The sequence below is a fragment of the Vombatus ursinus genome, unplaced genomic scaffold (genome assembly GCF_900497805.2).
Source record: "Vombatus ursinus unplaced genomic scaffold, bare-nosed wombat genome assembly UNPS02014799.1, whole genome shotgun sequence".
Taxonomy (NCBI): Eukaryota; Metazoa; Chordata; class Mammalia; order Diprotodontia; family Vombatidae; genus Vombatus; species Vombatus ursinus.
Window position 1 is genome coordinate 36,681,873 of NW_020954577.1, and position 26,546 is coordinate 36,708,418.

The 26,546-nt window shown below is 40.4% G+C and overlaps 1 protein-coding gene across 1 annotated transcript in view; it reads left to right on the top strand.

Moving 5' to 3' along the window:
* Positions 1–26,546, top strand: part of LOC114050286 (ubiquitin-conjugating enzyme E2 E2) — a 415,703-nt gene that overhangs the window by 740 nt on the left and 388,417 nt on the right. Inside the window, exons 2-3 of the mRNA XM_027871898.1 lie at positions 4,154–4,337; positions 19,064–19,114. Of these exons, the coding sequence (XP_027727699.1) occupies positions 4,162–4,337; positions 19,064–19,114 (227 nt within the window). The 5' untranslated portion in view covers positions 4,154–4,161. The remainder of the gene's footprint in view (positions 1–4,153; positions 4,338–19,063; positions 19,115–26,546) is intronic.

Sequence of the window (26,546 nt, forward strand, 5' to 3'; positions counted from 1 at the left end):
CCCCCCCTCCCTCCCTCTCTCCAAAGCTCTGGCAACTAAGTCTTTGGAAAGTACAGCAGAAATGTCAGGTTGAAAAGTGTCCAGTTTAATCTTTTGCGATTTTCTCTAATTGCAAAATGATTGCACATTGTATCTTCTCCATGACATGTGACTTCTCTGGTTCCCTTCCATCTCCTCCCTCCCTTCCCCCCCCCCCCCCCACCCCCCCCCCTTTGCCCGGCCGGAAAAGACCCGGTGGTTGGTGTACGTGTGTGTCTCGGTGTGGACTGTGCGGTGTATTGGTCTTTTGTGCTGCCTGGTGCCTGTCACACTTTGGAGCAGTGGCAGACAGCACATTTTTGTTCCTCTGGTCTCTTTTCTACAGCTTACACCGGCCTGGTTGGAAACCGGATTCCGTGGGTTTGTTTGGTGGTGGGGTTCCCCCCCCCACTGTGTTTTGATCTTTTTGCCCTTTACCTTTTCTAATGAAGATGGGAGTATTGCTTCTTTGCAGGAATGATGAGGAATGTGTATTTCATCTTCCCTTAAGGAAATTAAGGCTCATGGGGGGGGGGGGGGAGAGAGAGAGAGAGAGAGAGAGAGAGAGAGAGAGAGAGAGAGAGAGAGAGAAAATGAGAATATGAGAGAATGAGAGAGACGTGATCCCAGGCACTCTCCTTGCTGGACCCATTTGCATGTTTCCAGGATTCATCTTTCTATGTAGTTGCTTTTTTTTTTTTTTAAATGAGGTGCCTCATCATATGTTTACTTAAAAGTGTAAAGAGAAGTGCTAAGTCTGAGCCTCAAATTATTTCCCATCCTGGACAAAGGTTAAGCCTTCTTTGCGGTTCTTATGCCTAGCTTTTTTTTTTGGTGGGGTGTTTCTAAATGTCTAATAATTCACCCTAGACCTTCCAGGTAATAATATGCTTTTTGACCTAGACGATATTGAAACTTCTTGGTTCTTAGCAGTGACATAATGTATGAAAGTTTTCATAAAATCTTAGCCATTCTGTATTTCCCCACTTATTCCTATGCTCATCATACCTTCTCCCATTCTAACTATATGTTTATGTAATAGACCTGCTCTGGTGTAGATATAATTTCTGTTATCTCCTCGGAAAACACAAGATCAAGGAACTCACTTTCACGAAGGTTTTTAGTGTTTTCTCCTTCCTCAAATCACTTTGTATTTACTTCTCTTTGTGCATGTAGAATGTAAGCCCTTCAAGGGTAAGGAAGTGTCCTCTTTCTCTCCCTAGAACTTGGCACTTTGTAGGTGTTTGACTAGTGTTTCATTTGAATTGAATTAAATATGTCTGATGGTTTTGCTTAAATTTGGATTGTGATAGCTTTTGTACACAGTGATAGAAATGGACTAAACCTTTGTTTTTGAAAAAGGGCAGAAGGGGAAAAACACGAACAGAAAAGAAAACAGCTAGACATTAAATGACAAACTAAGCATTTTCTTGTTTAAAAAAAAAATCTGGCATGACTTGTTATTATAATTACACACTGTGGGCTACCGTCAGAACATTTATCTCTTGGATTGTAACCTGGCCTCATGGAGTGAAAGTGATTTTTTTTTTCAGTAAGAAGTAATATTTACACCAGAATCATTGTGCTTGATATTCAATGAACATGTGGGCTTCATTAAAAATATTTTGCTAATTTCAGGACTGTAGTTATTTCAACAGCATGTTTTGTAAACTTGAACAGTTTGTGAGTTTCTTAAAGTAAATATGTTCAGGAAAGGTCAATATACAAACCTTCATAACATAACCATGATTCGAAGTTGTTTAGGAAATACTACATAGTATTTTGCTTCTGAAGGTAAATGAAGGTGGGATAGCTATGAAATCCAAATAGGCATTTGAAAATTGTAACTGATTTCAAACTGCTATTGTGAGGGAGCTCTGGTTCATAGCCTTGGGGTTTGTTTGTCTTTCTAGGTTAAAAAACTGGTCTAATACCTAGGAATTTGCTTTGGTAAAAATGTGAATTATTTTTTAAAACCGTAATTCCCAAGGACATGATTTGGGGAGTGTGAGGTTTTCAGCTTCAGGAATTTTTGGTTGATTTTTATTTTGGAGATTCAACAAAGCACCCCTTTTCTGCATTTAAATCTAATTAAGACTGTTCTAAAAAGTACTTTCTCTTTTTGGAAATTAGCTTCACTGGGGAAAGGCAATCAGCTTTTTCCATACTTTTTTTCTAATCAAGAATTTCAAAAACATAGTCAGAAACAATTCATTTTATTCTCACATTTGGAAAGGAGATGCAATGTATTAAGTATTTGTTTACATGTAAAATTGGCAGAATGGCCAGAGGAGTTCACACCCTTTGGCAATTTGAGATTTTGATAACATAATGTGTCTTCCAACTAGCACATTTTTCATCTTCATTAGGAAAGTATATTTTTAAAATGTCAACATTTGTCCGAAAAATTTTTAAGGTATGTTTAGCTTCTGCCTTCTGATACTAATTTCTTTTTGTTTTCTCTATCTTTGCCTAGATCAGTGTGTGAAAGTTTCTGTCAAATGAAATAACATATGGACAGTGATTTTACAAATATTAAATTCAAATTGTGGGCTGCTCTCATACCATGACCCTGTAGATATGCTCTGCAGACATTTATATGAGAATATTTTTACTTTTAAAAATATATTTAATATTTTATTTTTTTCTGATTACATGTAAAAATAATTTTTAACATTTTGTTTTTTAAAATGTTGAATTCCAAATTCTGTGTGCGAATATTTATTGAGAAGATAACAAATGAAGACAGCTTGTTGAAACAAATATAAAAGGAGGCCCGGAAGGTAGTGGAGGTAGTGGAAATTTGGAATTGGAGGACGTAGGTTCAAATCCTGCCCCTACTATTACCTATATGACCTTAGAAAGTCACTAACCCTCGCCAGTCCTAAGTTTCCTCATTTGTAAAATGAGGAGGTTGCACTGGATATGGCAAGTGCTTTGCCATACCTTAAAGAACTATGTAAATGTTATTGTTGTTATTTCTGTTACACTGCATTAGAAACCAAACTTCAGGTATAGTTGGTGCAGCTGAAGTGGCTTCAGCAAAAAATCTCAGGAAGAATTTTATTCAGTCGAGGATTTCCCTGTTTATGACATGCTACACACAGCTTCTGTCATAAGTGGTACAAAATAGTCTTGTATCACATTGCTAAAAACACAGTCAGCAATAGTTATTGCCACATCCTACACAAGATGTACACTCACATACACACTGATGTGCTCTTATATACACACATCTGGTTAATTTTAAAGGAAGGAAATAAGTTCAAGAAAATCAATGTGAAATCTAAGCTTATGATTAAAGTAAAGTAAAAAAAATTGGAAAAAAAATCAAGAAATACAGTAGCTGTGTTAGAGCTAGACATGAAACATACCGATATAAAATTTCAGTATTCTATTAAGTGACTTTAGTGCTCATAAAAGATGTCACAGCTAGGGAGACTGATGTTCTCCATTCATGGAATAGGTACAGAGACAGTGAGATTTCCCTTCTAGTGGCTTTCAGAGCTGTCTTACAGGGCCTACTTCTCTAAAAAGGATTTTCTAGTGATTCATCAGTTCTTTCCTCTTCAATAGGGAGTACTCAGCCTCTGGGAGTGCTGGGGGGGGGGTTGTCTTTAGATAGAAATACTGGGATTTGAACATGGATTCCTCTTGATTCCAAGTCCGCTGCTCATTGTGCTATACTGTACTCCTCTAGGTATAAACTACCCTCTAGTTATGAGAACTGCTCCCTTAATTCCTCTTAGATGCCGTGTCTTGTCTTGAGTGTATCTTTTTTCTCCCTTCTTCTTGGATTGATTGGTAGGGGATTGATGGTGAATAAAGAAAACCAGCCTCAGAACTTAAAAAGATCTAATTTTAAGTTTGGCCTCAGACACCTACTGGCTGTATGAATCCAGGCAGATCTCTTCATCTCAGTGCTCTAGGCGGTTCCTGAATAAGTTGTAGAGAAGATGTCAACCTCCATGGCTCCAAGGAGGTTCCCCATCAGTGATTTAGTTACCTTGCCCAGTGAAACCACTGGCCTAATCCTTATTGTCATACTGCTCAATGCCACAAGATTTTAGATGTATGTGTGTTCTTTTCTACCATAAGGAAAAGCTAATTCACTTATTTTGGGACTTCAACACAGCATTTAAGATGTCCACTGAAGGGCAAAGAGTTGACGACAGCCCAAGTACTAGCGGAGGCAGTTCTGATGGAGACCAGCGTGAAGGGGTGCAGCAGGAACAGGAAAGAGAGCAAGTGCAACCCAAGAAAAAGGAAGGCAAGATCTCTAGCAAGACTGCTGCGAAATTGTCAACCAGTGCAAAAAGGTACCATGTTTGTTGTCACTTACGTCTGGGAGCTGGAACAGGCGAATGGCCGGTTGGGTTGAATTTAAGCATTCTGTGTAGAGATCATTCATTCTGAGCATGGACTCAGTGACTGACTATATGGGCCATCCTTAGAGACTGTATTAAACCCAAAGCTTAAAGGGTTTTTAAAAAATGAGTGTGAGAGACTGTTTTTCCACCTACCAAATGATGTTTGGTGGATTCAACATCAGTTGGAGTTTGGTAAACTCATGCATATTCACAGTGGTGTGTCCTAAGCCCAACAGTGTTGAAACCTGTCAGTTTGATTTATAATGACCCAACCATAAATATTTCCTACTATTCAGTAACACAGCATGGTAGAAAGTAGGAAACAGTTGCACCATCTATCAAATGGACTGTCATTTCCTACTTCCTGTTGGTCAAGCCAGAAATGCCAAAAGGATGCATCTTGGTTTCACTGCACTAGGCTGTGGGTCATTCTTAATACTGTATTCTTCCTCCCCTGGAGGAAATATAGCCCCAGACGATATGTATTTAAATGATCTTATTCTGCCACATCAATCACTCAGTGGCAATTGGCATATGTTTAGGCTCAGCATTCAGAAGGAATCACCTTTAATATTGTTCTCCCACCAGTATCAATCAGTATAGCTTTATAGAAACTAGTTCTCAGAAAAATACATGAAAAGTAAATGACTAAGTCTATCTTGACCTCATTGTTATTTTATTTTCATATTTTAGGTTATCTGGAATATTGAGAGAATTCAAATTATTAAACTTATAAGTGAAATGCAATTTTTTATTTTATTTTTTGCCTTGTTCAAATATGTGGAATGTCCTCCTCTTTATTAGCTGTATACAAGAGGGATACATTTTGCATTCTTAACAAGTGGTGTGTTTCATGGAATAAAGTCCAGAAAAGACATTTGACCATAGTCCCCTCCCCCCATATACATACCTACCCTGTCCCTACCCTCTACCCTGGCAACCTGCTCAAACCTTTAAGAAGAGAGTCATATTAGGGTACAAGAAAATCTCTTGATTTTCTGGAACAGGAAATCTTTCTGACAGCAAGATAAGTTTTACATTCTTGCAGCCTTAGTTTGGAAGTGATCTTCCAAGTGGTCTGTGGGTTACTTACCCATGAAAATACATTTCTTTTTTAATAGTGAATTTTTAAAGAAAGGATATTGATTCAGTGATTTCCTCCACAAGCCTAGCTTTTATCACCCCTTTATTTTGATGGTGAATTGTTTTTTTGTTTTTTTTTTCTCATTCCTTTGATTGTAAGTAGGATTGAATAGGATAGGTATTCCATCGGATCTGTCCAATTCTAAGCACTGAAAAAGTTTAAGAAACGCTGCTCTAGAGTTTTGTGCCCTTGAGAGTGAATTTCTTTTGACTAGCTCTAGTCTTAGGAAAAGTCCAGTGCTAAGTAAGCCGTTAGGAAGCCTTATCTTGAAAACTGGAAAACTTTTCAACACTAGTGGTGATGATTTTCTTTGATCAAATTTATGTCTTTTCTGCTTCCTGCGGACAAAATTTCTGAAGTGACAATAATTGCCATCAGTTGGGATACTTGAGTCTACAGTGATAGTCTTTATATGTGTGTAAAGTATAAATTTTAAGGCGAGTTGTAGTATAATCATCCCTAGAAACTTGATACTATTGATTAGCTAGAGATACTCTGAGATACCGGATTCCACTCTCTCTGATAACAAGGTGAGAGCAATGACTTGTACACAGGTCTAAGTTCCACAAAGAAGGGGAATGTTTTGGTTCTTTCTAGCCCCAGCATCTAGTGTTTTGAGCCTTCCCCAAGATGTGAGAAAGAATTTCTGATAGATTAAATAGATAATTCCGTAAATACTTGAATGAATGAGCAGCACGCCCAGTTGTTTGAGATGTGCTATCACAGTGCCAGAGTGAGCGTATTTGAATGTGTTAAAACTTTTCTGGCAAATCTCAATTTTCAGAGGAATCACTGTGAAAAAATGTTTGAGGATGATGCTTGATACCAAGATTATATAAATGGAACTATTTTATCTTAATGCTAGTATAAATCAGTCATCTTTTTCAGAGTTAGATAGAAAGGAAGATTATATTTCTGTTTTTATCATGCTTTTTTTTTCTCTTCATTGCAAAAACACGGTTTCTCCTCGAAGTATTTGGCACGAAGTTTCACATTCTGCTCTCTTGATGTGGCTCTGTCACTCTTTTATTTGCAAAGAGCTAGGAAGAGAGATGTGATTTGAAACTTCCACTTCTCCTTTTCCAATTGGTTCTATCATTTTGCCTGAACTGGTTAGTCAGCTCAGTCAGCTGCTTTGCATTTTTCCACTAAATTGACTGCGCTGACTGGTGGTGTGGAGCTATAGACACAACTGTAACATGAAGTGATATGATTTGTATTTCCAGAAAAAAAAAATCTCCTTTTAAGATGGAAAGGAATCACTACTCACTGGCATCATCTTCATTTTAATTTAATACTTGAATTGGGGATCAAGTCACATGAAGTTTTGGAAGGTGTCTGAGTGTAAACTTTTCCAGATTGAATTTTGTTCCAGGCAGAGGGGCATTTTTTCAGAAATCCAATTACGTACGGTGCTAGAAATGTTTTCTTTCTGATGCTGTTTTAGAATTAATTCCCATGTGAAATGGCATTCCCCTCTCCCCATTGATTATGAGCTACTTAATAGTTATCAATTTGACAGTCACACAGTAATGTTCACAGAGGGAAATTCTATAGTATTTGGCATTCTCTCAAGTCTGAGGTAGGTTCTAGATTTGTGTTATAATTTAATGGGGTGCTGGCATGGCAGGTGAGGGGTGTGTGTTTTTGCGATACAGTCACTCCCTATCGTGAGATGAGGGGCAAGAAGAGAGGCCGCTTGGGGATGTTGTAGTGGGAATTCTCAGCCTCATGCTCTTGGGACTGAGATGGCCTCTGAGCTCTCTGCCAGCTCAGAGGTGCTCTGTTGTGAAGGAATTTGTAGACTAAGAATAATATCTAATGTGGCATTTCCAGACTTTTGGAACACTTCCCATCTCTTATCTCATTAAAGTCTCACAGTGATCCTGTGAGGGAGGCAGCTGCTATTATTATCCCCATTTTAAAGATGAGGAAACTGGGAGGAGGCTGTTAAACAACTTGTTTGGGGTTGCACAGCTGGCATCTGAGGCCAGCTTCTCATCCAGATTTTTCTGACTCCAAGTCTGGTATTCTATCCACTATGACGCCTCGCTGTCATGCCTACGTTCATACATACATACATGCATTTGTACAGGTTGTCCCAAAAGTCTCAGTGTGCTGGAAAGCTTGCACTAAGACTCATGGAGCACCGTGTCTAGAGCTTAAAGGTTTGCAAAGCACTTAGTGAGATGGAGATGATGGCATCATCCGTGGTGGGAAGAACTCCTCAGAGTGCAGTCCTGGCCAGCACCCTGAGAAGGCATCATCCTTTGTAGGAAAACACATGTTGATACTCACCCAATTTTCCTAGCTTGAAGATGTTTGATTATTCCTTAAATAAGACTGTGGGAGTGGCTTTTTTGAGCCTTCTGGTCCTGCTGACCTGGGCTTGAGACCTGATCAAATTTTGATGAGAAAACAGATGATTTGAGAGTTTCTGTACTGGTGTGGAGTCTCTTCTCTCTCTGAAATTTTGTCTGCTTGGGCATCCATCTTTCACTGCTATATGCTTCTGAGTGGATACTGTCTTCAGGAAATTCCATTCACACACAGAACCTAAGTGATGAGGTTCAAAGTAACCACAGTACAAGAGAACCAGCTTGGCACGCTGAACAGAGGGGCTGGACGTGGAGCCAGGAAGATTTAGGTTCAAATTCAGACTCAGAAATTCATTAGCTGTGTGACCCCAGACAAATCACTTAGCCTCTCTGACCCTCAGTTTCCTCCTGTAAAATGGACACACTAATAGCCCCTACTAAGTACTTCAGTTGCAAGATCATTCATGTAAAGTGCTCACAAACCTGAAAACAGCTTCAAAGTGAGAACCATTATTGAAATTTAGCCCCTAATTGGGCCCAGATGTGCAGTTGTGTGCTGGTTACTCACTTCTAGGGAAAGGAAGGTGAGAATTAGGCAACGGTCCGCTCCTGGATTTGTAGACTGCCTGAAGATCTTATTAGGGGGTTGGTCAGAACAGAGACCCAGGGCACTCATTCTGATTGGTCAGGTGAGGAGTAGATGCCCTCCAAACCATCCGCCTTGAGCACTGCTCCTTTGTTATTTTCCTAGTGCCTCACAAAGCAGAGGGGAAGGGGCTTTCTCTCCTATACCCCCCCCCCAGCAGGGGCAATGAGGAGTTGCTTCAGGAGAGCATGGAAGGAAGTGTAGCTCAGCCTAAATCCCCCCTTCTGCAAGACGCCTTTCTTGCTGCGCCCCCTTAATGCTGGTGCCTTCTCTCAGGATTATCTCCAATTTGTGACTGTTATTCAGTCATCTCAGTCGTGTCTGACTTTTGTGACCCCATTTAGGGTTTTCTTGGCAGAGATGCTGGAGTGGTTTGCCATTTCCTTCTCCAGCTCATTTTATAGATAAGGAAACTGAGGCAAACAAGGTTAAGTGACTCATCCAGGGTCACACAGTTAGTAAGTATCCGAGGCCAGATTTGAATTCAGGAAGATGAGTCTTCCTGTCTCCAGGGCCAGTGCTCTATCCAATGCCCCATCTCGCCGCCCCAATTTATCCCCTCTGTATTTGGTTTGTGCACAGTGGTTGGCAGGCTGTCCTTCCCCTCATCCCCACCCCCCACCCTCAGCTTCTTGAGATCAGGCCCTGTCTTTTGTTCTTCATATTCTCAGCCCGTAGCACAGAGGCTGGCACATAGTAGGTGCTTCATACATATTTGTTGACTAGATGAAGGGAACTCTGTGGACTCCTGTTGTGGGAATTCCCTTCACTGAAGCAGCTGCAGATAGGCTTTGACTTAGCAGTTAAGTCCTGGAGAGTTACCTTAAGCACATTAAAATTCATTGAATTGCCAGGATCTGAAGACTACTAAGTGTCTGACGTACCTTCTGTATGAAGCCTTTTCTGATCCACCCCAGCTCAAGGTGTTTCCTGTCCCCAAATCACTTTGTATTTGCTTTGTGTGGTGAGGCAGTTGGGGTTAAGTGACTTGCCCAGGGTCACACAGCTAGTGAGTGTTATGTGTCTGAGGCCGGATTTGAACTCAGGTCCTTCTGACTCCAGGGTCGGTGCTCTATCCACTGCGCCACCTAGCTGCCCCTATATTTGTTTTTAATCTGTCTTGGATAGACTTATACCGGGTATCCCAAAAGTCTTAGTGCAGTTGTTAGCTTTCGTGGCTTTAACTACACTAAAACTTTGGGGACACGCTCCATGTGTTCATGTTGTTTCCACTAATGAAACACATGCTCCTCGACGGCAGGGCTGTTTCTTTTGTCTTTCAATCCCTAGAACTTGGCACATAGTAGGCAATTAATAAATACTTGCTGATTGATTAGAGGCACTCTGCAGGGCTGTTTCTACAGTCAGATAACTTAGGCCCAATTAAATAATTTTATTTAAAAAATTCCTTAGCTACTTGTTTCAGTCTTCTGCTTACTGGACTAGTGTGTTCTTTTAAATATGGCATTTAAAAAAACCCAACCCCATTGTGAGGATCATTCAGTGCATTCTTCATGGTCCGAGATCATCAAGTGGAAGGCACAGTGGACGCATGAATTATTGTTCCTTTTTGAATCTCCCTCACTGAGGTGAGGGCAGTGCCTCAGGCGGCTACCCTCCTTCCCTCACGTGGCCAGAGAAGAACCTTCCCACTTATCATGGCTGTACTTCTAAGACAGAACTGAATTGCCGTCATGGCAAACAGAAGGCATCCTGTTACCTTTTAGAAAGGGATTGGGAGCATGACCTTTCCAAGGTAGAGAAGTGATCCCTGGGAGGTGAAGGTGGCTCAGAAGAGCTGATGAGGAGATGACTCACTGAGCTGAGGGTCCTGATATATCAATCCAGGCAGCTGCTTGTGTAAAACGATGGTGCCAAGGACCCGTGGAACACAGGACTCAGGATTTGACCTGAAAAGGACTTTCTGGAGGGGTTATGTTCTGGGCTAGGAAAAGGATCTGTTTATCAATTCTTTTGTTAGCCAGAAACAGTCTCTATGGCAGCATGTGTTCAAGGAAAGGTGATAAAAGTTTGTTCCTTGACAAGCCAAGGAACACATTTTTTTGGCTTAAAGAAATAGCAGTATAGTTTTGCTTATTATTTGGAGAGTACATCCTGTGGGTTTTTTCCCTTTTATTGATTCAAATTTTGGAGGACCTATTATTTAGGTGTTCTGTTTTGTTATTAATCATGTAAGTGTGAAATTAATTTAAAAAAATTCGTTTTCAGTCTTGTCAAACACTTTCACTTAATAACAGGACACGTGATGTTTATATGCATGGGAGCATCCCCTAGAACAGGAGTGGGGAACCTGCAGCCTCAAGGCCACATGTGGCCTTCTAGGTCCTTGGGTTCAGCCTTTTGACTGAGTCCAAGTTTTACAGAACAAATCCTTTTATTAGGGGCCACACTTGAGGACCTAGAGGGCCACATGTGGCCTCAGGGCCACAGGTTCCCCACCCCTGCCCTAGAAAGATAGGGTTCTAGAGTTAGAGAGTAGCTTAGAGATCTCCTCCTGCCCCTTTATTTACAAGAGGGGATATTGAAGTCCAAAGCAAATCAATCCCTTATCCAAAGCTACGTAACTGGTTGGGGGGAGAACTCAGTTAAGCAAAGTCAACATACGTTACAGATTAGAATCCAGATCTCTTGACTAATTGGCCAGTGTGCCCCCATTCCCAGTTTCATATTTCAAGAAGAGTTAAAATTACAGAATAAACAATTTATAGCTCACTCACGAGAACAGTTGTAGATCCCATTCTTGATTCCCAGTGGTGGATCATTTGTCCTTATTCCAGTGGGTGGTTGACTTCCTTTTGTTTTTCTTCCAGGTACGAAATGAAAGAATGGGCTTTAATTCACATTTTTCTTTTCAAGTTCTTGTGTTATCCTAGAGTCCCTCACTCTGCTACTTTACAAATGTGGTGACATTTCTCACCTGTTTTCATTCAAAAGATGACTGAATAGAGTGTTCATTGCAAATAAAAATAGTTTGAACCTCTTATTCAATTCAAACATGGATTTGAGTCATCCCAAAATATAACCTATGTAAGACCACAAGGAATAGCATGGTATAGCCCAGAGAGCTGGCCTCTGAGTCAGGAAGACTGGCCTCTGCCATTTAAGAAGAGCCTTCTGAACCCGAGCTGGGCTCTGAACCTGCCAGAACATGCCTCAGGGGATTCTCTGAGACTTTAAGTTGCTTCTGCACATCAAGGGCTGATCTGCATTAGGAGAAAAGAGTTTCTTCTTCACCTGGGAGTTCTTTATGCCAGAGAAATCTGGTCCAAAAGTACTGCCGTAGCAGTTTTAATTCAGATAATTCCTGATAATGATCACCACATTTAAATACCAAGGGCTTGGAGACAGAACATTATCCATAGAGTATCTTGGGCTTTGGAATCTTTCTTTCTTTCTTTCTTTCTTTCTTTCTTTCTTTCTTTCTTTCTTTCTTTCTTTCTTTCTTTCTTTCTCTTTCTTTCTCTCTCTCTCTCTTTCTTCCTTCCTTCTTTCTTCTTTCCTTCCTCCTTTCTTTCTTTTTCTTTCTTTCTGACAACGTCTAAGTTTTCTGTCTAACCAGACACTGTCTGTGGATTTAAATCAGCCTGTAAAACGATGTAGTTAAGCAAAAAGTGCCTGCTATGTGCCAAGCATACAGTGTCTGGAGCCCCAGAGCGCCTGTGCACAGGCCTTGTCCCTCCTCTCTGCTCCCCACTCCCCTTTTCTCTTCTGTCCCCTCCCCTCTCCTTCTTATCTGTTTTCAAGGCTCTCTTAGCCTTCCCAACACTGGCCTCCAGCCCTGGCCTCTGCCTTTAAGCTCTGCCTTGCATTTTCAGCAACCTGCTAGCCATCCCTGGTTGGATGTCCTTGCCCTCACATTCAACCCAGCACCTCCCAAATTCCACTCATTATCTTGGCTCTTCTTTCCAAATGCTGCCCTTCTTGCTCCCAAACCTGCTTTTGCTGCTACTTCCTAGTCCTCCTAGACTCAGAGCCTTTCCCTGGTTTTTTTGCCCTTTCTTCCTTTTCTCTTCAGCCCTCTCACATCCAGTTGTAGAGTCCTTGGGTCCTGCCTTTTTTTTTTCTCCCACATACCCCCATCTTTCCACTCCGACTATACTCACCCTAGGCCGTGTCTTTGTTACCCCCTGCCTGGACTATAATAATAACATGTTCTCCAGGCTTCAGCTTCTCCCATCATCCTCCACACAGCTGCCTGAAAGAATCTGCCTACTGTACCCCTCTGACCACATCATGTTCCTACTCAGAAACTTTCAGAGGCTGCCCTTTCCTAGCAAATAAAGCACAAAGTCTTTGCTTTGGAAGTCACGGCTTTCTTCCAGCCTCATCTCACTATGCCCCTAACTCATTCTGTTTGACCCTCATCCTGGACAACAGGCCTCTCTTCAGTTCTGTCCTGCCTGCTTTCACTGCGGTTACTTTGCCTGTAGCAATCCCAGTGCTGGGGTAGACTTACCCACTCCCTTCTGCCTGCTGACTCTCCTTTGAGCTCTATAGCAGCTGCCATTTCCTCCAGGAAAGGTTCTCTGGTCTGTCTAGCTAGAAGTAAGCCTTCCCTTTGTGCAAGCTGCATGGTCCTCTTTTTGGAGCTTTTCCCATAGTCATGCCCTAGTCTTAACCTGTCCTGCAGATTGTAAAGCACCTTGACTTCAGGGGCTTGTTTTGTTTCATCTTGATATCTGTCCCTAGCCTAGCCCATTACATAGAGTATGTGCTCTTAATAAATGATCCTTAGACTAAGTGGAGTTTTTACATACCCCTCAGGGCTTAGTAGGCACACTTTAAAGAGCAAAATAATAAAGCATTAACTAACGTGTTGGTATTAAGAGATCAGCCGACGGACATGACCAATTTTTAAATCACTCCAAGGACACAATGTGATTTTCTTTGCCCTTTGCGATTTCTGTATGTGAAGCCCACCTCTGTTTGCGGAGGGAGGCAGTTAGACACCCCCTTCCCCCATTTCCATAGCACTTCTAGACCGAGTGCTTTCCTCCCAGCAGCCTGTGTGGGTGGAGGTGTGAGTCATTATGCATCCCCATTTTACAGATGAGGAGGCTGGTCTCAGAGAAGTTCAGTGACTTGGCCCCAAGTTTCAGAAGTAGAATTTTAACCTGATATCTTCCCATCCCAAGAAGGCTGCATTCTTCTCTAGTAATCGTTGCCTCATCATGAAACAGAAACGTTAGTAAGCAGCAATGGGGGGCAGCTAGGTGGCTCAGTAGGTAGAGCACTGGCCCTAGAGTCAGGAGAACCTGAGTTCAAATCCATCCTCAGACACATAACACTCACTAGCTGTGTGACTCCGGGGAAGTCACTTAACCCCAACTGCCTCACCAAAAAAAGTAAAATAAAATAAAATAAGCATCAGTGGTGATTCACAAATACAGGATTTATAGGTGCTTCAAGAAGAATTTCTCAACTATTCCTATTAACCTGAGTGCCCTAACCTGGGTCTTTAGAGACTAGGGGAGGTGAGGAAGTTGGTTTCCATAAAATAATTCTTTAGATGAAGGTCATTGAACAGATTGGCAGCTTTTAAAAATGCAAGTATTTATAAAAACCTGTTCTATTTCTAGTTTGAGTGACAGCTTAGGGTAGTAGATAGAGCCATGGTTTTAGAGGACAGCTGGCTCCAGGTCCTGCTGCTTACCACCTCTCGGGGTGACTTCTCTGGGCCCTGGACACCTCCAACTCTCTCTGCTGAAGAGCAGGGGCTCCTCTGCGATGGCAGAGGGAGTCATCGCCTCTTAGGGAACTCCCAATATCAGTGAAGTCACAGGGCTGCACCAACAAAACCCCTAAAAAACTTAATCAAAAAAGTTGAACTTTTAAAAATCATTTTTTCCTTTGTTAGGATCTAATAAGGATAAGGTACTTTTTTTTAATTGAGGGCCACTGGCCTACTTTAAAAAAAATTAAAGCCTAAGAGGGAGAAAAAGGTAACTTATTCAATAGTTTTAAAAGTATAATAGAAACCTTTCATCTGATTTTTAGTTCAGATCAAGAGATGAGAAGTACACTACCAGCCTCCTTCGGCTGTAGATCAGCATCATTATTATTTCCCCATCCCTGGACCAGTGCTTCCATTGGTCTGGAGTCTAGGGACCTCCAGGTGGGAAAGTCTCTATTAATGTATGTCTGGAGCTCATCTGTAACTTACAGTCCCGGGGCATTAGCTGGAGGCAGTGAGTGGTTAAGTAACCTATAGTTGATTCCACAGGAGTGTGTAACAGATAGGATATGACCCCACATCTTCCTGCCTGGGAAGCAGCTCTCTGTCTACCACAACACACGGCTGCTTGATTCAGTAATATTGCAAATAATAAACATACTTCAGCTCTATATTATATATTATTATTCAATAATATAGCGAAAAAAGACTTTGGTTCTATATTATTATTGTGTCTGTTATGTATTATTCAATAACATAGCAAATAATAAAAAACACTTTAGCTCTATATTATGACCAATTAAGGGAAAGAATATGGGAAAGGAAAAAAAAATAAAGACAGAGAGAAATAGATAAATCATTGGTCGGGGTGGGAGAGGTGAGGTATACGCATGGGGGAAGGGAGAAGAGAAAGAAGGGACTTAGGAGGTTGGTGATGAGTCTATTTTCTGTTCTGAGCCATTGTTTCCTTGGGCTATGAGTGTTAAAATAAGTTTTCAATACCTGTTGAGATTCCAGGGAGCTCTCCAGCAACTTAGCTTGCATGGTGCCTAGGGTTCTAGAGTCTAGGTTTGGGGACCTTCAAAATCCCCTAGACCAATTGTACAAATGTACAACTTTGTTATCCAGAGAAGAACAGTGATTTGTTCAGGGCCACCTTAGGAGCAGTGGCAAAGGCAAGATTTGAATTGGAGTTGATTCCCATTAAGGAATTTTCATCCAAATTGTTGACCATTTTCTGATCTGTTCACATAATACTTATGTGTACAGTGGTAGCTGGAATGATTATTTTAGCTTAGTGGTGGGAAACCCCTCTGACTCAGAGACCAAGGTTTAGCCTGTGGCTTATTTTTTTCCCTGCAGCTCAGAGCAAGTAGAATCATAGTGTTTTGGAGCTGCTTTCATGATAATTGCTCTGGTCACCATTTTGAAGTTTAGAGATCAGTTTCCACTCACTCAAGGTGGCATCTGTCTCAATTTGAGTCATCCATGGGATAGCAGGACTTTGAAGTTTGCAAAATGTTTTACCTATGCTATTTCATCTGCCAATCCCAAAAACCCTCTGAGGGAGGTAGGGGCTATTACTATCTCCATTTTATAGATAACGAAACTGAGGCTGAGAGAGATTAAGTGACTTGCCCAGGTAGAAAAATCCAAATTTAAACCAAGGTATTAAGACTCCAGGCCTCCTTTTTTGTACACTGCGGTTCTTCTAACGGTCTGAGAAGAGAGATAGAACAGGGATTAAAGCAATCTTTTCATTAGGGATTTGAGGAACAATCTTTTTAAAATATTTTCAAACATTAATGTTTGTTTTCCCTGGAATTCAGTGGATTTTGCTTGAGTGTGAAAGAGTGATTTAGGTTTTAGAAATTTGTTTTGGAATCTTAGATGTTTAAAACTGCCAGATTGCCTTATCTTTTTTTTCACTGAGGTATTAGGTCTGCCTAAAGATCATAATTCTATGTGGCATTTACATCAAAGTGTGGTATAGAAGACAGAAGGCAGATCTTGGAGTCAGGAAGATCTGGGTCCCATTTAACTCTCCAAGACAGGTACTCCAGACCTGCCACAGATCTATGGGTAGGCTTCAGGGGGCCTGAGAACTTGGATGGGAAAAGGTTCCATCTTTATTTTTTTTACCAGTCTATGAATTAAAAAGAAAGAAAGAAAGAAAACCTATTCTGAGGAATCCATAGGCTTCAACAGTTTGCCCAAAGGGATCATGATAGAAACAAGATTGAGAATCTTCACTCAAACTATAAATTACAGGTCAAGTGCTGACCTCTCACTGATGGAAGAGATTTCTATATTGGGAGTTCCCCACACTAATGAAATCTCCAGTCTGGATCTCTCAGTCATTAATTTAGAACAGGAAGGAACTTTAGAAATCATCTAATTTATAGATGAGACTCTTCATTCAGGTATTAACAAGTAGAACTGAGATTCCAACCCCAGTCCTATGACTTCAGAACAAGTGATTTCCACCCCTCCCGCCAATAATATCACACTGTGCTTCATGGCTGTGAGCTATCGTTTTCCCAAACTGTGCTCACTTTTTTGTCTTGGTGGCTTGTCAGGGCAGAATAAATAGTGGAAACAAAGTTAAAAATCCCTTCAGGAGTTTATGAGTTAATTAATAAAACATAAGAAAATCTCTCCAGCACACTTTCTGGGTACTTTCTAATGTTTTTGTACTATTTGACCATGGTCTGAAATAAGGCAGGAAAGTCCTGTGGGTTCTGAGATTTGATCCTGACCCCTAGGGATTCCTGATTGTCATAAATCGAGCCCAGTGCCCTGTGGCATTCTGGTCTGAGAAACATCCCCAAGGCCTTTGCATTCTTCTTTCTGCCCGTGGTCACACCCCAACACGAGGAAGAGAAAGTGTGATACCAAAATGGAAGTGTTTTACAGTTAGGGCATCTTCAGGATTTGGCCTTCATGGAGTGATTTTGTCTTGGAGGTGAAAGTAGTGACAGTCCCAACATTACCTTATCTTTTACCTCCCAAGAAGATTTAAAAACAGGAGTGAAATGAAAAGTTCTGAACCAGCCATTGAGGTGGGGGAAAAAAGGCATGAATACCTTTAGGGAATGTTTTTTTTAGGATGGTGATTTTTTTTCACTATCAAGACAATCCAAACTACAAAAGAAAAAAGAAAAACAGTAATATGCACACACACATACATATGTGTGTATATACATATATGTGTATATATATGTATATATGTACACACATACACACCCCTTTCTCTTCCTTCTTCAGACGGAGGCAATGAATTGTTTTTGCATTTCAAAGTATCAGAATTGTAGTATTTATGGATAAAAGAAATCCTAGAGAAGAGAAAGCACACCCAATTCCATTTTACAGATAAAGAAACTGAGACCCAGAGTAAAGCATTTTGCCCAAAGTTAAATATAAGAGCAGTGATTTGAATGTTTTGTGGGTTTTTTGTTTTTTTTTTTTTTCTTTTTGAGTCAGAGGTTAAGGTGAGTGGGGTGGGCAGATGGTTGGGGAAGGGTACTGGTAAGCCTGCATTTCAAGCTAACATATCTAAAAAGGAATGAACAAGATGAATTTTACCTTTTCAGGGAAGATGGGTCTTGGCATGTTATATGGAAAAACCTTCAGTTTTTTAAAATGGCTTAATACTTATTTGGTTCCTTTCTATCATGGATTGTTTTCAGAGGACACAAAAGGCATTGACGCGGCTTTCTCAGATGTTTTTCCTTTACTTTCAAAATTCTGTTTTGATATCCCTCATCACGGTAATGCTTGCCACGTGTACATGCAGTCATTTCAAATCATCCTGGGTAACAAGGAGGAGAAATAGTGACTAAAAGGAAAACCAAACCTCAGCATCTAACTGCCACCATGAGTCAGCATGTTATTTAAACAGGGTGAGGTATAAGCAAGGAAACTGACATGCATCAGTTTCACTTCCTTCAAAAACCACTTTATAGGACTCGATTTTATATTTGTATAAATGTATATAGATAGATGGTAATTAAGATATAGATCGATCATTAGACATACACACAGAAAGAAAGAAATTGTGATATCGTTCATATGGACGTGCAAAGTTAGTTTATTATGCTATGCTCTTCCCCCTTCATATGTGATGGGAATTTGGTAAGGATTTCTCAGAAGAAACTTAGAGTTCACAGCACTTTGAGATATCGGAAGGAATCAGAGATACTCTTAGGGCACGTTCCTGGGGTCAGTGGGTCTAATCAGAGTATCTGCTCTGATTTTGATCAGGTTTGTCTGCACCACCTATGTGAAGCCTTTCAAATGGAAATCTGAATGTTCTGTGACTTAAAAATTGTGCAAAAGGAAATGTCCAGTTTAAATGTCCAGTTGAGCCTATTCCATTCATGGATTTGCTGTGTGCTCTTATTCAAGTCTTGACTAAGGCTCATCTCAAAGCTGAATTGCTTGGCGGCCCAACCTGGAGGCCTCTTGTAAATAAATGACAGCAATTTCTCTGGCTTGTGTTTGCTAGAGGATGACTTCTCTGTAGTTGGTATTTAAGTATTACAAAAGATGCATGAAGGGAAAATGAGTTTTCAGGAATTTGCATCTAAATAAAAGTCATATACTACTAGGAGCAGGGTCTGTCTGGGATCCCTAGCACTTCTTCACATGGTGCCTTGTATATCCAGTTGGCATGGCATTGAATTGAATTGAAGTACTCTGAAGACCAAAGATATGGGAATGGTGAAGGGAGAAGGGGACTGATGTTAATTACAGAGGACTAATGCTTAAAACTGTTAATGTGAAAGAAAAATGGGCATTTTTGTTAATTTGATAGATGTTAATGAAGAGAAGTACTTGCCTTAATACCAGTTTCTTTGTTGTTTTTTAAAGAATTCAGAAAGAACTTGCAGAAATAACATTGGATCCTCCACCAAACTGTAGGTAAGTTGAAGTGGATTTTTATTAATTTCGGAGTTTGTGCTGAAGATGTATTTAAAGTGATGAGGAATTCAGTGTTGTTGCCTGTCTTGACCCAATTAACTAGACAACATCATTTTGATGCAAAAAAGCTGCAGGAGCCATTGTTTTCTTCACAGAGATGGAATATTCTGCAAGGATGGTTGTGTTGATAGAAGTTGCTAAAAATAGGGCTAGGTAATAAGGATGAGATAATAGAATTGCAAGATGACAGTTTGAATCATCTTTTAGTGTGAGAGTGATGGTTCTAAGCAATTTCTTTGCTGTGATGAAAGAATATTGATTTGGTAACAGTGGCTGAATATTTTATGTTTGATTATTAATTAATTAATTAATTGGGAAAGTCAGTGTTAAACAGGAAAATATGGGAAAACTTTTTGGTGTTTTACCTTGCATAATTTGTTTTCTGGCTGTTGCTTCTGCCTTCATATGAATGGTTCTATTTGGTGATAGAGGTTTGATTTAAAATGATCTATGACCACATGCACTTGATTTTCGTATAAACATTTACTTATGTGGACTAAAACGTGCGGGCTTTGAAATGATGAATGACATAGAGGTACATAGAGAAATGGGGCAAGGGGAGAGGAGAGGGGGAGAGATAGAACTTGCCTCTAGTTTGGTAATTTGGAGATGTCTGTTTCAGGACATTTATTTCTATTTTGATATAAGGTCAGTGTTGGAACTGTGCCAGCATTGAGTTCTGATGGTTTAAGATGGTCCCTTGATGCCTTTCATGAGAAAAGGTCAGACTAAATAAAAAGGAAGTCTCCGAAATGGTATGCCATTGGAGCTGATTCTTTGGTATGACTTTATATCACTTTCCATGTTCTCAGTGAATCACTGTAAAAGCAAAACCAGCAACTATTAATAAAAGAGAGATGCTGACAGATAGCTATCTTTGCAGTTTGACAAAAGCCTGCGCATAAGGAAATGGTTCTGATGAGGCCTTTGTTTGTGGGAGATCTTTTGGGTGTAATGCAGGTGCTTAGAGGGGAAAGTGCCCTCTGTAGCAGAGGCCTTGCAAAATATTGTGCAAAGAGTATTTCAGCCAATTAGGGCAAAAGCTTCTTTACTAGATAAGATGGTTTACTATCTATCTACTCCTTTCTATTATGTTTACAGCTGGTTCTCATCAAAGCTGTTATAAAGAGCTTTACTTTAGGCATTGATGACTAATGATGATTAACACATTGATAAGTATAAAACACTAGCCTGTTGGGGAAAAATTCATAACTGGAATTGTTTGAGCTAAATCTGAAACCCATAGTTCTTACAAGAGTTTTTATTTGTTTTAGCTTTCTAAATCCTTTCCCTATGACAGCAAAGCATAAACTGATTTTTTTAAAAAATCATATTTCAACTGATCAACAAAAGATTTTATAAAAACTTCCTTTTAACAACTAAAATGGGAAATTTGTCAACTGTGTACCTGCCATTCTTTGCCGAAGCTTTGATGCCAGAGATCATGAGGGACATTTATTGCACATCAGAAACTCTCTTAGCAAAGCTGAGCAAGTGGGTTGGAGTGGTTTGCTTCAGTTGAATAGTCGGGAAATGGTTCAGGCATCCTGGCTACCATTGGCCTGACCATTGCCCATTGATGTCATAGCGAACATTTTTTAAAGATGATGGCTGACTTTATTTAGCTTTGACTTAGTTACAAATAACAATTGAGCTTTTTGCAACTAATGATACAGCTGGCATGAAATCTCAGGATATTGAGACAACAAATATGTAAGAGTTGTCATTCACTTATACTAAAATAATTCACATTATTAAAGGAAAAACTTTTGTCATGTTCAAAGCAGAAAGCAGCTTAAACACTGTATCAAATCTAAGTGAATGTGGACATGGAAACCATTACTTTTTTGAAGTAGATTTAAGCCAGCGTGAGAGGTTTATGGTTTCATTGCTGTTTTAATTAATAGCTTACATTTATATAGCGTTTTAAGGTTTTCTCAGCATTTATACAAGCATCATTTCATCTGATCCAAACAACAACCCTGGGAGGTAGGTGCTTTTACTGTATTATCCCCATTTTACAGATGAGGAAAGGGAGGCTCAGAGACGTTAGTGATTTGCCCAGGGTCACACAGCTAGTTTGACTTAGGTCTTCCTGACTTCATGTTGAATGCCGGGCACCACCCTGCCCAGAAACAATAATGCCCTTAGGGGTTTAACTGTAAATTCTTTATAAAATAAGGAAAATCCACATGAGATTTTATTTTTAAGTGAACAGTATATATCTAATAGCTACCCAGACCAAGGTTTGCTTAAACGTACACTAACTTGTCTACTCAAGAGATTTGTCAAGGAAATCCATTAAGTGTTTTGAGAACTGGCCAGTTCCCATGAGAAGCTATATTTGTCCTGCTCTGGGTTTGGCTGGTTCTTCAGGGGTCAGTCCCAAAATAGTTGCTTGGTCTGGGTCATAGAGAGGTCAATGTCATTTGCCATTCACATGGTGCTACCAACTGGCAAATGCGGGATCCCCTGTTGTCCTTGTGGCCGGCATGGAAGTGATCAATTTTGATTTCTCCATATGTGCCTCTGATATAAATTTTCAGCATAGTTGTTTAGTAGATGACTGTGGTCTTTGAATAACTTGGAATCAAATATTTGACTGCTGTTTGCTATAAATGTACGTGTGTCTATGTCAGTGAAAATGTGGTCAGTGTCTTTGGAACGAAGGCTTAACGTACATCTTCAGTATGGCTGTGTTTGGCCCAAGTATGGTGCTGTTGTAGGAACTTGGTTTGTTACACTTTGTGTTACTTTCACGCGTACCGCCTAGAGAATATAATGGATGATTTTTGAAAAAGAAATCTAATGCAAAAGAGGATCTGCCCAATAAGAGGTTTTAGAGTTCCCTACTTAGTTATAAACCATGAAGCGTATCTGGTTTCAGGAGAAACTGTCCACACACTGCAAAATCAAATACAAGTCTCACATTTCCTGAGATATCTGTGAGGCTGCTGTTACAGATCCATGTTCTATGCTAGCTCTCTGTTTAGAATGTCACACAGTGCCTTGGTGGGGCAGAGTGGGAAAAAGGAGGGAGCTTTGGAAGGGGGTGGGAAGAATGCTACTTGGAAATATTGACCTGGCTTGTCTCCCACATCTAGTCATCTTGACCAGCCAAAATATAGCTCATTTAGGCTTGGTCTAGAGCAGATTGGAGGCAAGACCACCTCTAATTTTGGCCTCGAATTTATTTATTCTTGGTAATTTAATTCAATTAGCTTGTATTAAATGACTTGCAATATGTAAGCTATTTACTAGGCACTGGGGATGTAAAGATAAAAAATGACATGGTCTTCTATCCCCACGGTTTACATTCTAAAAGGGGAGAGATGAAACATAGAATTCTAAGAATGTGATAAGCACACAGGAGCGATTCCTAGGAAAGACAGAATCCGAGACCCTAAGAATCCCCAAATACAACCTCCTAATTTTATAGATGAGGAGAGTGCAGTGACTTGCCCAGGGTCATACAGGTGGCAGAGTAAAGCTTTGGCTCAGGTCCTACGACTTTCTCCACCCTCCACATTGCTTCAAGGGAAATCTGAGAAGGAAGAAAATGCATTTCTAACACTTGGGGGTTTGGGATGGGGTGGGGAATTAAGGAAAGGTCCACCGGAAGCTGGCACTCACCTCACTTCTCTAGCTAGCACTCAGAAGCTTGTACGGTGCTTTCCTCAGCAGTCCTGAGAGTGAGGTAAGAAAATGAGGCCCTCAGAGGGCTCATTCGGCCAACTCCCACAGGGCTGCTCTGGGAGTCTCGCCCTCCTGACTCCAAGGCTCCCAGCGGCTGTCTAGAAGGAGCGCTGAGCATCATCGGTGTCTTCTAGGAAGATGCCCGTGTTCAGGGGATCACCATTCACATGTCTCCCTGGACTGGTCACCAAGCAAGTGAGGCAGGCAATGCTTCTTCTTTGGGCCCTGGGGCTCGATGAGGCTTCACATCGATAAAAATAATAACTCCCGATTAGGTGGTACCATATGGTTTGCAAAGTGCTTTACAAATGTGACCTCTTTGGATCCCCGTGACGAGCCTGGTCGGCAGGCAGATGTGGTTGTTATTCCCCACTTTGCTTCCCCTGAAGCAGACAGGTCCAGTCACTTGCCTGCTGTCACCCAGCTAACGTCTGAGTTTGAATGCAGGTTTTCCCTCGCTCTATCCCTGTGCCATCGAGCTCTGGAGGAAAAGCTTGTCTGTGCTGGGCCGATTGCAGCCATTGGAAATTACCGTTGAAATGTTAGTCGTCATGATTTACTCATGACCAATTTTAAATAGTCTGAAAAAGGTTATTTTAATAATTGAGGGACAGTTGGATTAGTAAGCAGAGGGCTGGCCTTAGAGACCAGCAGACCTGCCTCAGAATCCTGGGCCTATCACTTAAACCCTCAGGGCCCCAGGCAACCCTTTTAGACTGTAAGTATCAATCCCCAGTCTGCCCCCATGGAAGAAGTCTCCACACCTGGAATTCTTCATATCCAATGAAATCACACATCCAGATAATCTTTTTTTTTAACAGTCAGTAAAATGAATGTTCACTTACAAAGGGAAATATTAAACCAAAATATCCTCAGAATTTCATATTTTCAGATTTCTGGTTCCATGAGACAGACAGTAAATTAATTGTACTTTTGGTATTGGGTGAATCTTAAATGTTCTTTAGGCTATGAGAGTTTTGCTCTTCTGATCTAAAATTCTTGATGATCCAGGTAAGGTACTCAGTTTACAGAATTGCAGGACATCTAAATGTAATTATTTGTGGTTATAATGAAATTTGACATAAGCTTAGAATTTTCTAGAAATGGAAGAACATTCTTTATTCATATTCTCTTTGGTTGACATATTTCCCTCTGTATACAGTGTATTTCTTTTGTGCTAATTGAAGAATGTGCCTAGTGTTGGCCGAAACATCCCATCTGAGTTAATATATAAATGAACCAGACTGTCTGTCATTTTCTGTTTCAGGGGTGCTGAGTTCTAACACCACTATATGACTGTAACTCTCAGAAATTGGGATTAGCTTTTTCTGTGATTGGAATGACTGAGAACTCTTTAAAAAAAAAGGCCTTTACTGATTGCCTTTTCTTTTTATATCAGCAATTTCTGGAAATACTCTATACATTGAAACAAAAAAAAACAAAACAAAACTAAACCATAAACACCCTATACAATGACTGGCTGCATCCAGCAAGGTACATCCATTTTGCCCTAGAATCCCTCTGTGGCCGTGAGGAAGGAGGAATGTATTATCCTTTTTTCTGGGACCATTATTGTTTCACAACTACTTAAGAGTTCTCCTTTTAAGAACTCTTATTCTTGAAAGCAGAGAATGATCTCAAAAGGACAGGTTTTGGAGTCAGATCCAGGACTCCTTTTGTGAAGAGAGGATTTCTGAAAGTGATCGTTGCCAGGTTATATCCTTGTCTACAGGATGGGTTCCAAGAGCCCATGATGGGATTAAAGGTCCAGTGCTTCAAGAGGACTTAGAGATCCCCAAGTCCAACTACCAGAGTCTCAGGGAGATCAGGTGACTTGCCTAGGTCACACAGGGGGTAAATGGCAGAGATGGGATTTGAACTCAGGTTTTTAAGTACCGTTGTGTGCTTTTTCTCCTAAATTTTTTCTGCTTATTGAAGAGTTGGCATCACAGTGGAAAAACACCCTCCACTTCTCCTGTTTGTTCTTCATTTAGAAAAATAAGACCTTAAAAAGCTTACCTCTGACCTTGTACAAAAGGGTGGTCCTTCCTCTCAGTTTCTGCCTTAGTTTCTTTGTCTATAAAATGAGAAAAATAATAGCAACTATCTCTGAGGGTTGTTGTGAGGACAAAATGAGGTAATATTTTAAAGCACTTTGTAAACCTCCAAGTGATATCTATTTGTCTGTCTAGCTGTCTATCTATCTGTCCGTCTTTCTGTCTATCTATCTATCTGAACTAGTGATTATTACTGGAACATGGATAATTGAGTGCTGACTTTGTTTCCATTGACTGCCAGAGTATGGATGAAAAGTTAGGAGAAGCTGTATGATACTACTAGCTAATCTCTTTTTTATGTACAGTTCTTAATCTCTGCATTAAAAGGTTTTGAATTACTCCCATCTCTCTCTTCTTCACTAACAACATGGATAATTGAGGAATATTTTTCCTTGGCTCCTCTGGATTTTTCACTCCAGCTGCAGGGTTTGGTGGTTTGTAACCTCCAAAAGGGTTATGTAACAGGACCTTTGAAATGGCCCTGGAAGTGCATTAAATACTTCTAGTATGTCTTCTGAAGCCCTAATGGAGAAGTAGGCTCTTCTCTGATGGCAGCCAGTCATCCAAGGAAGATGCTTTCAAAAGCTTTACGTGGAGAACACAATGCCTCACCACCCGCCGGCTCCTCTTTGGAGCTGGGCCAATGAGAAGAGGCCTAGCCTTGTGCCTGAAGCCTGCACTGGGCTCTTTCCCATACACTTTAATGACATCTGGAGCTGGAGTGAGGGGGAGATGGGGACTCCCTTATGCAGGGGAAAACTATACCATGTCTCTAGAGAGGACCTTTTATCGTTATCCTCTTCTAGTGTAAGAATAGATGGTCATGAATGGCCTCCTATGTGCCTATCATATATGTGTATTAAGACAAGTGAAGATTTGTATTATATTTCATTTTTCAGTCAAATAAATCGACCTTCTGATGCCAAATATTCTTCTCTTTTCATTGGGATGTAACAGCAGGAAAAATGCTTGGAATAATGCCTGCAGGTTTAAGTGACCCCAAAATATAGGTAGGCAGGTAGGTAGATAGACAGACAAACACACAGAGGGTGCTAGTTATTTGAGTATGGGAAAGATAAGACCTAATGTCTTGAACTATGTTCCATCAGATACTAAAAGTTTCAAGATCATAAATTCGTTTTCCCATTTACATTTTCTCCCTTAATGTTCGCTGTAAGTGATTTCACTGATGGAATTGTGAGGTTTTTGTTGTTGTTTGGAAGAGTTGTGCTGGTAGGAAGGCTATTTCTGGCTTTTGCTTTGGTCTCTTTTTCTCACCTGGGTAGATTGATGCATATTGAGCTTATGGATACAACTGCTGGGACTACACCCCTGAGAGAGCTGAATGTTATTTCCAGCGACTAAAGCACTGATACATTTGTTGTTCATCACTGTCAACTTTTTCCTAAAAAAAAAAAAAAAATGCACGCTTGGAGAAGTTGGTTAGTTCTGACATAAAATCTTAGAATCATTCTTTACTTTCTTATTTCTGTGTATAATGGATGGGTTTTTACAAGATCCTGCTTTTTGCCCTAGATTTGAAAATATTTATTTTATAATAAAAGAATGCTAAGTGATAAAATGGATTTAGTGCCTGTTACTCTTGGGGTCCTGGCATT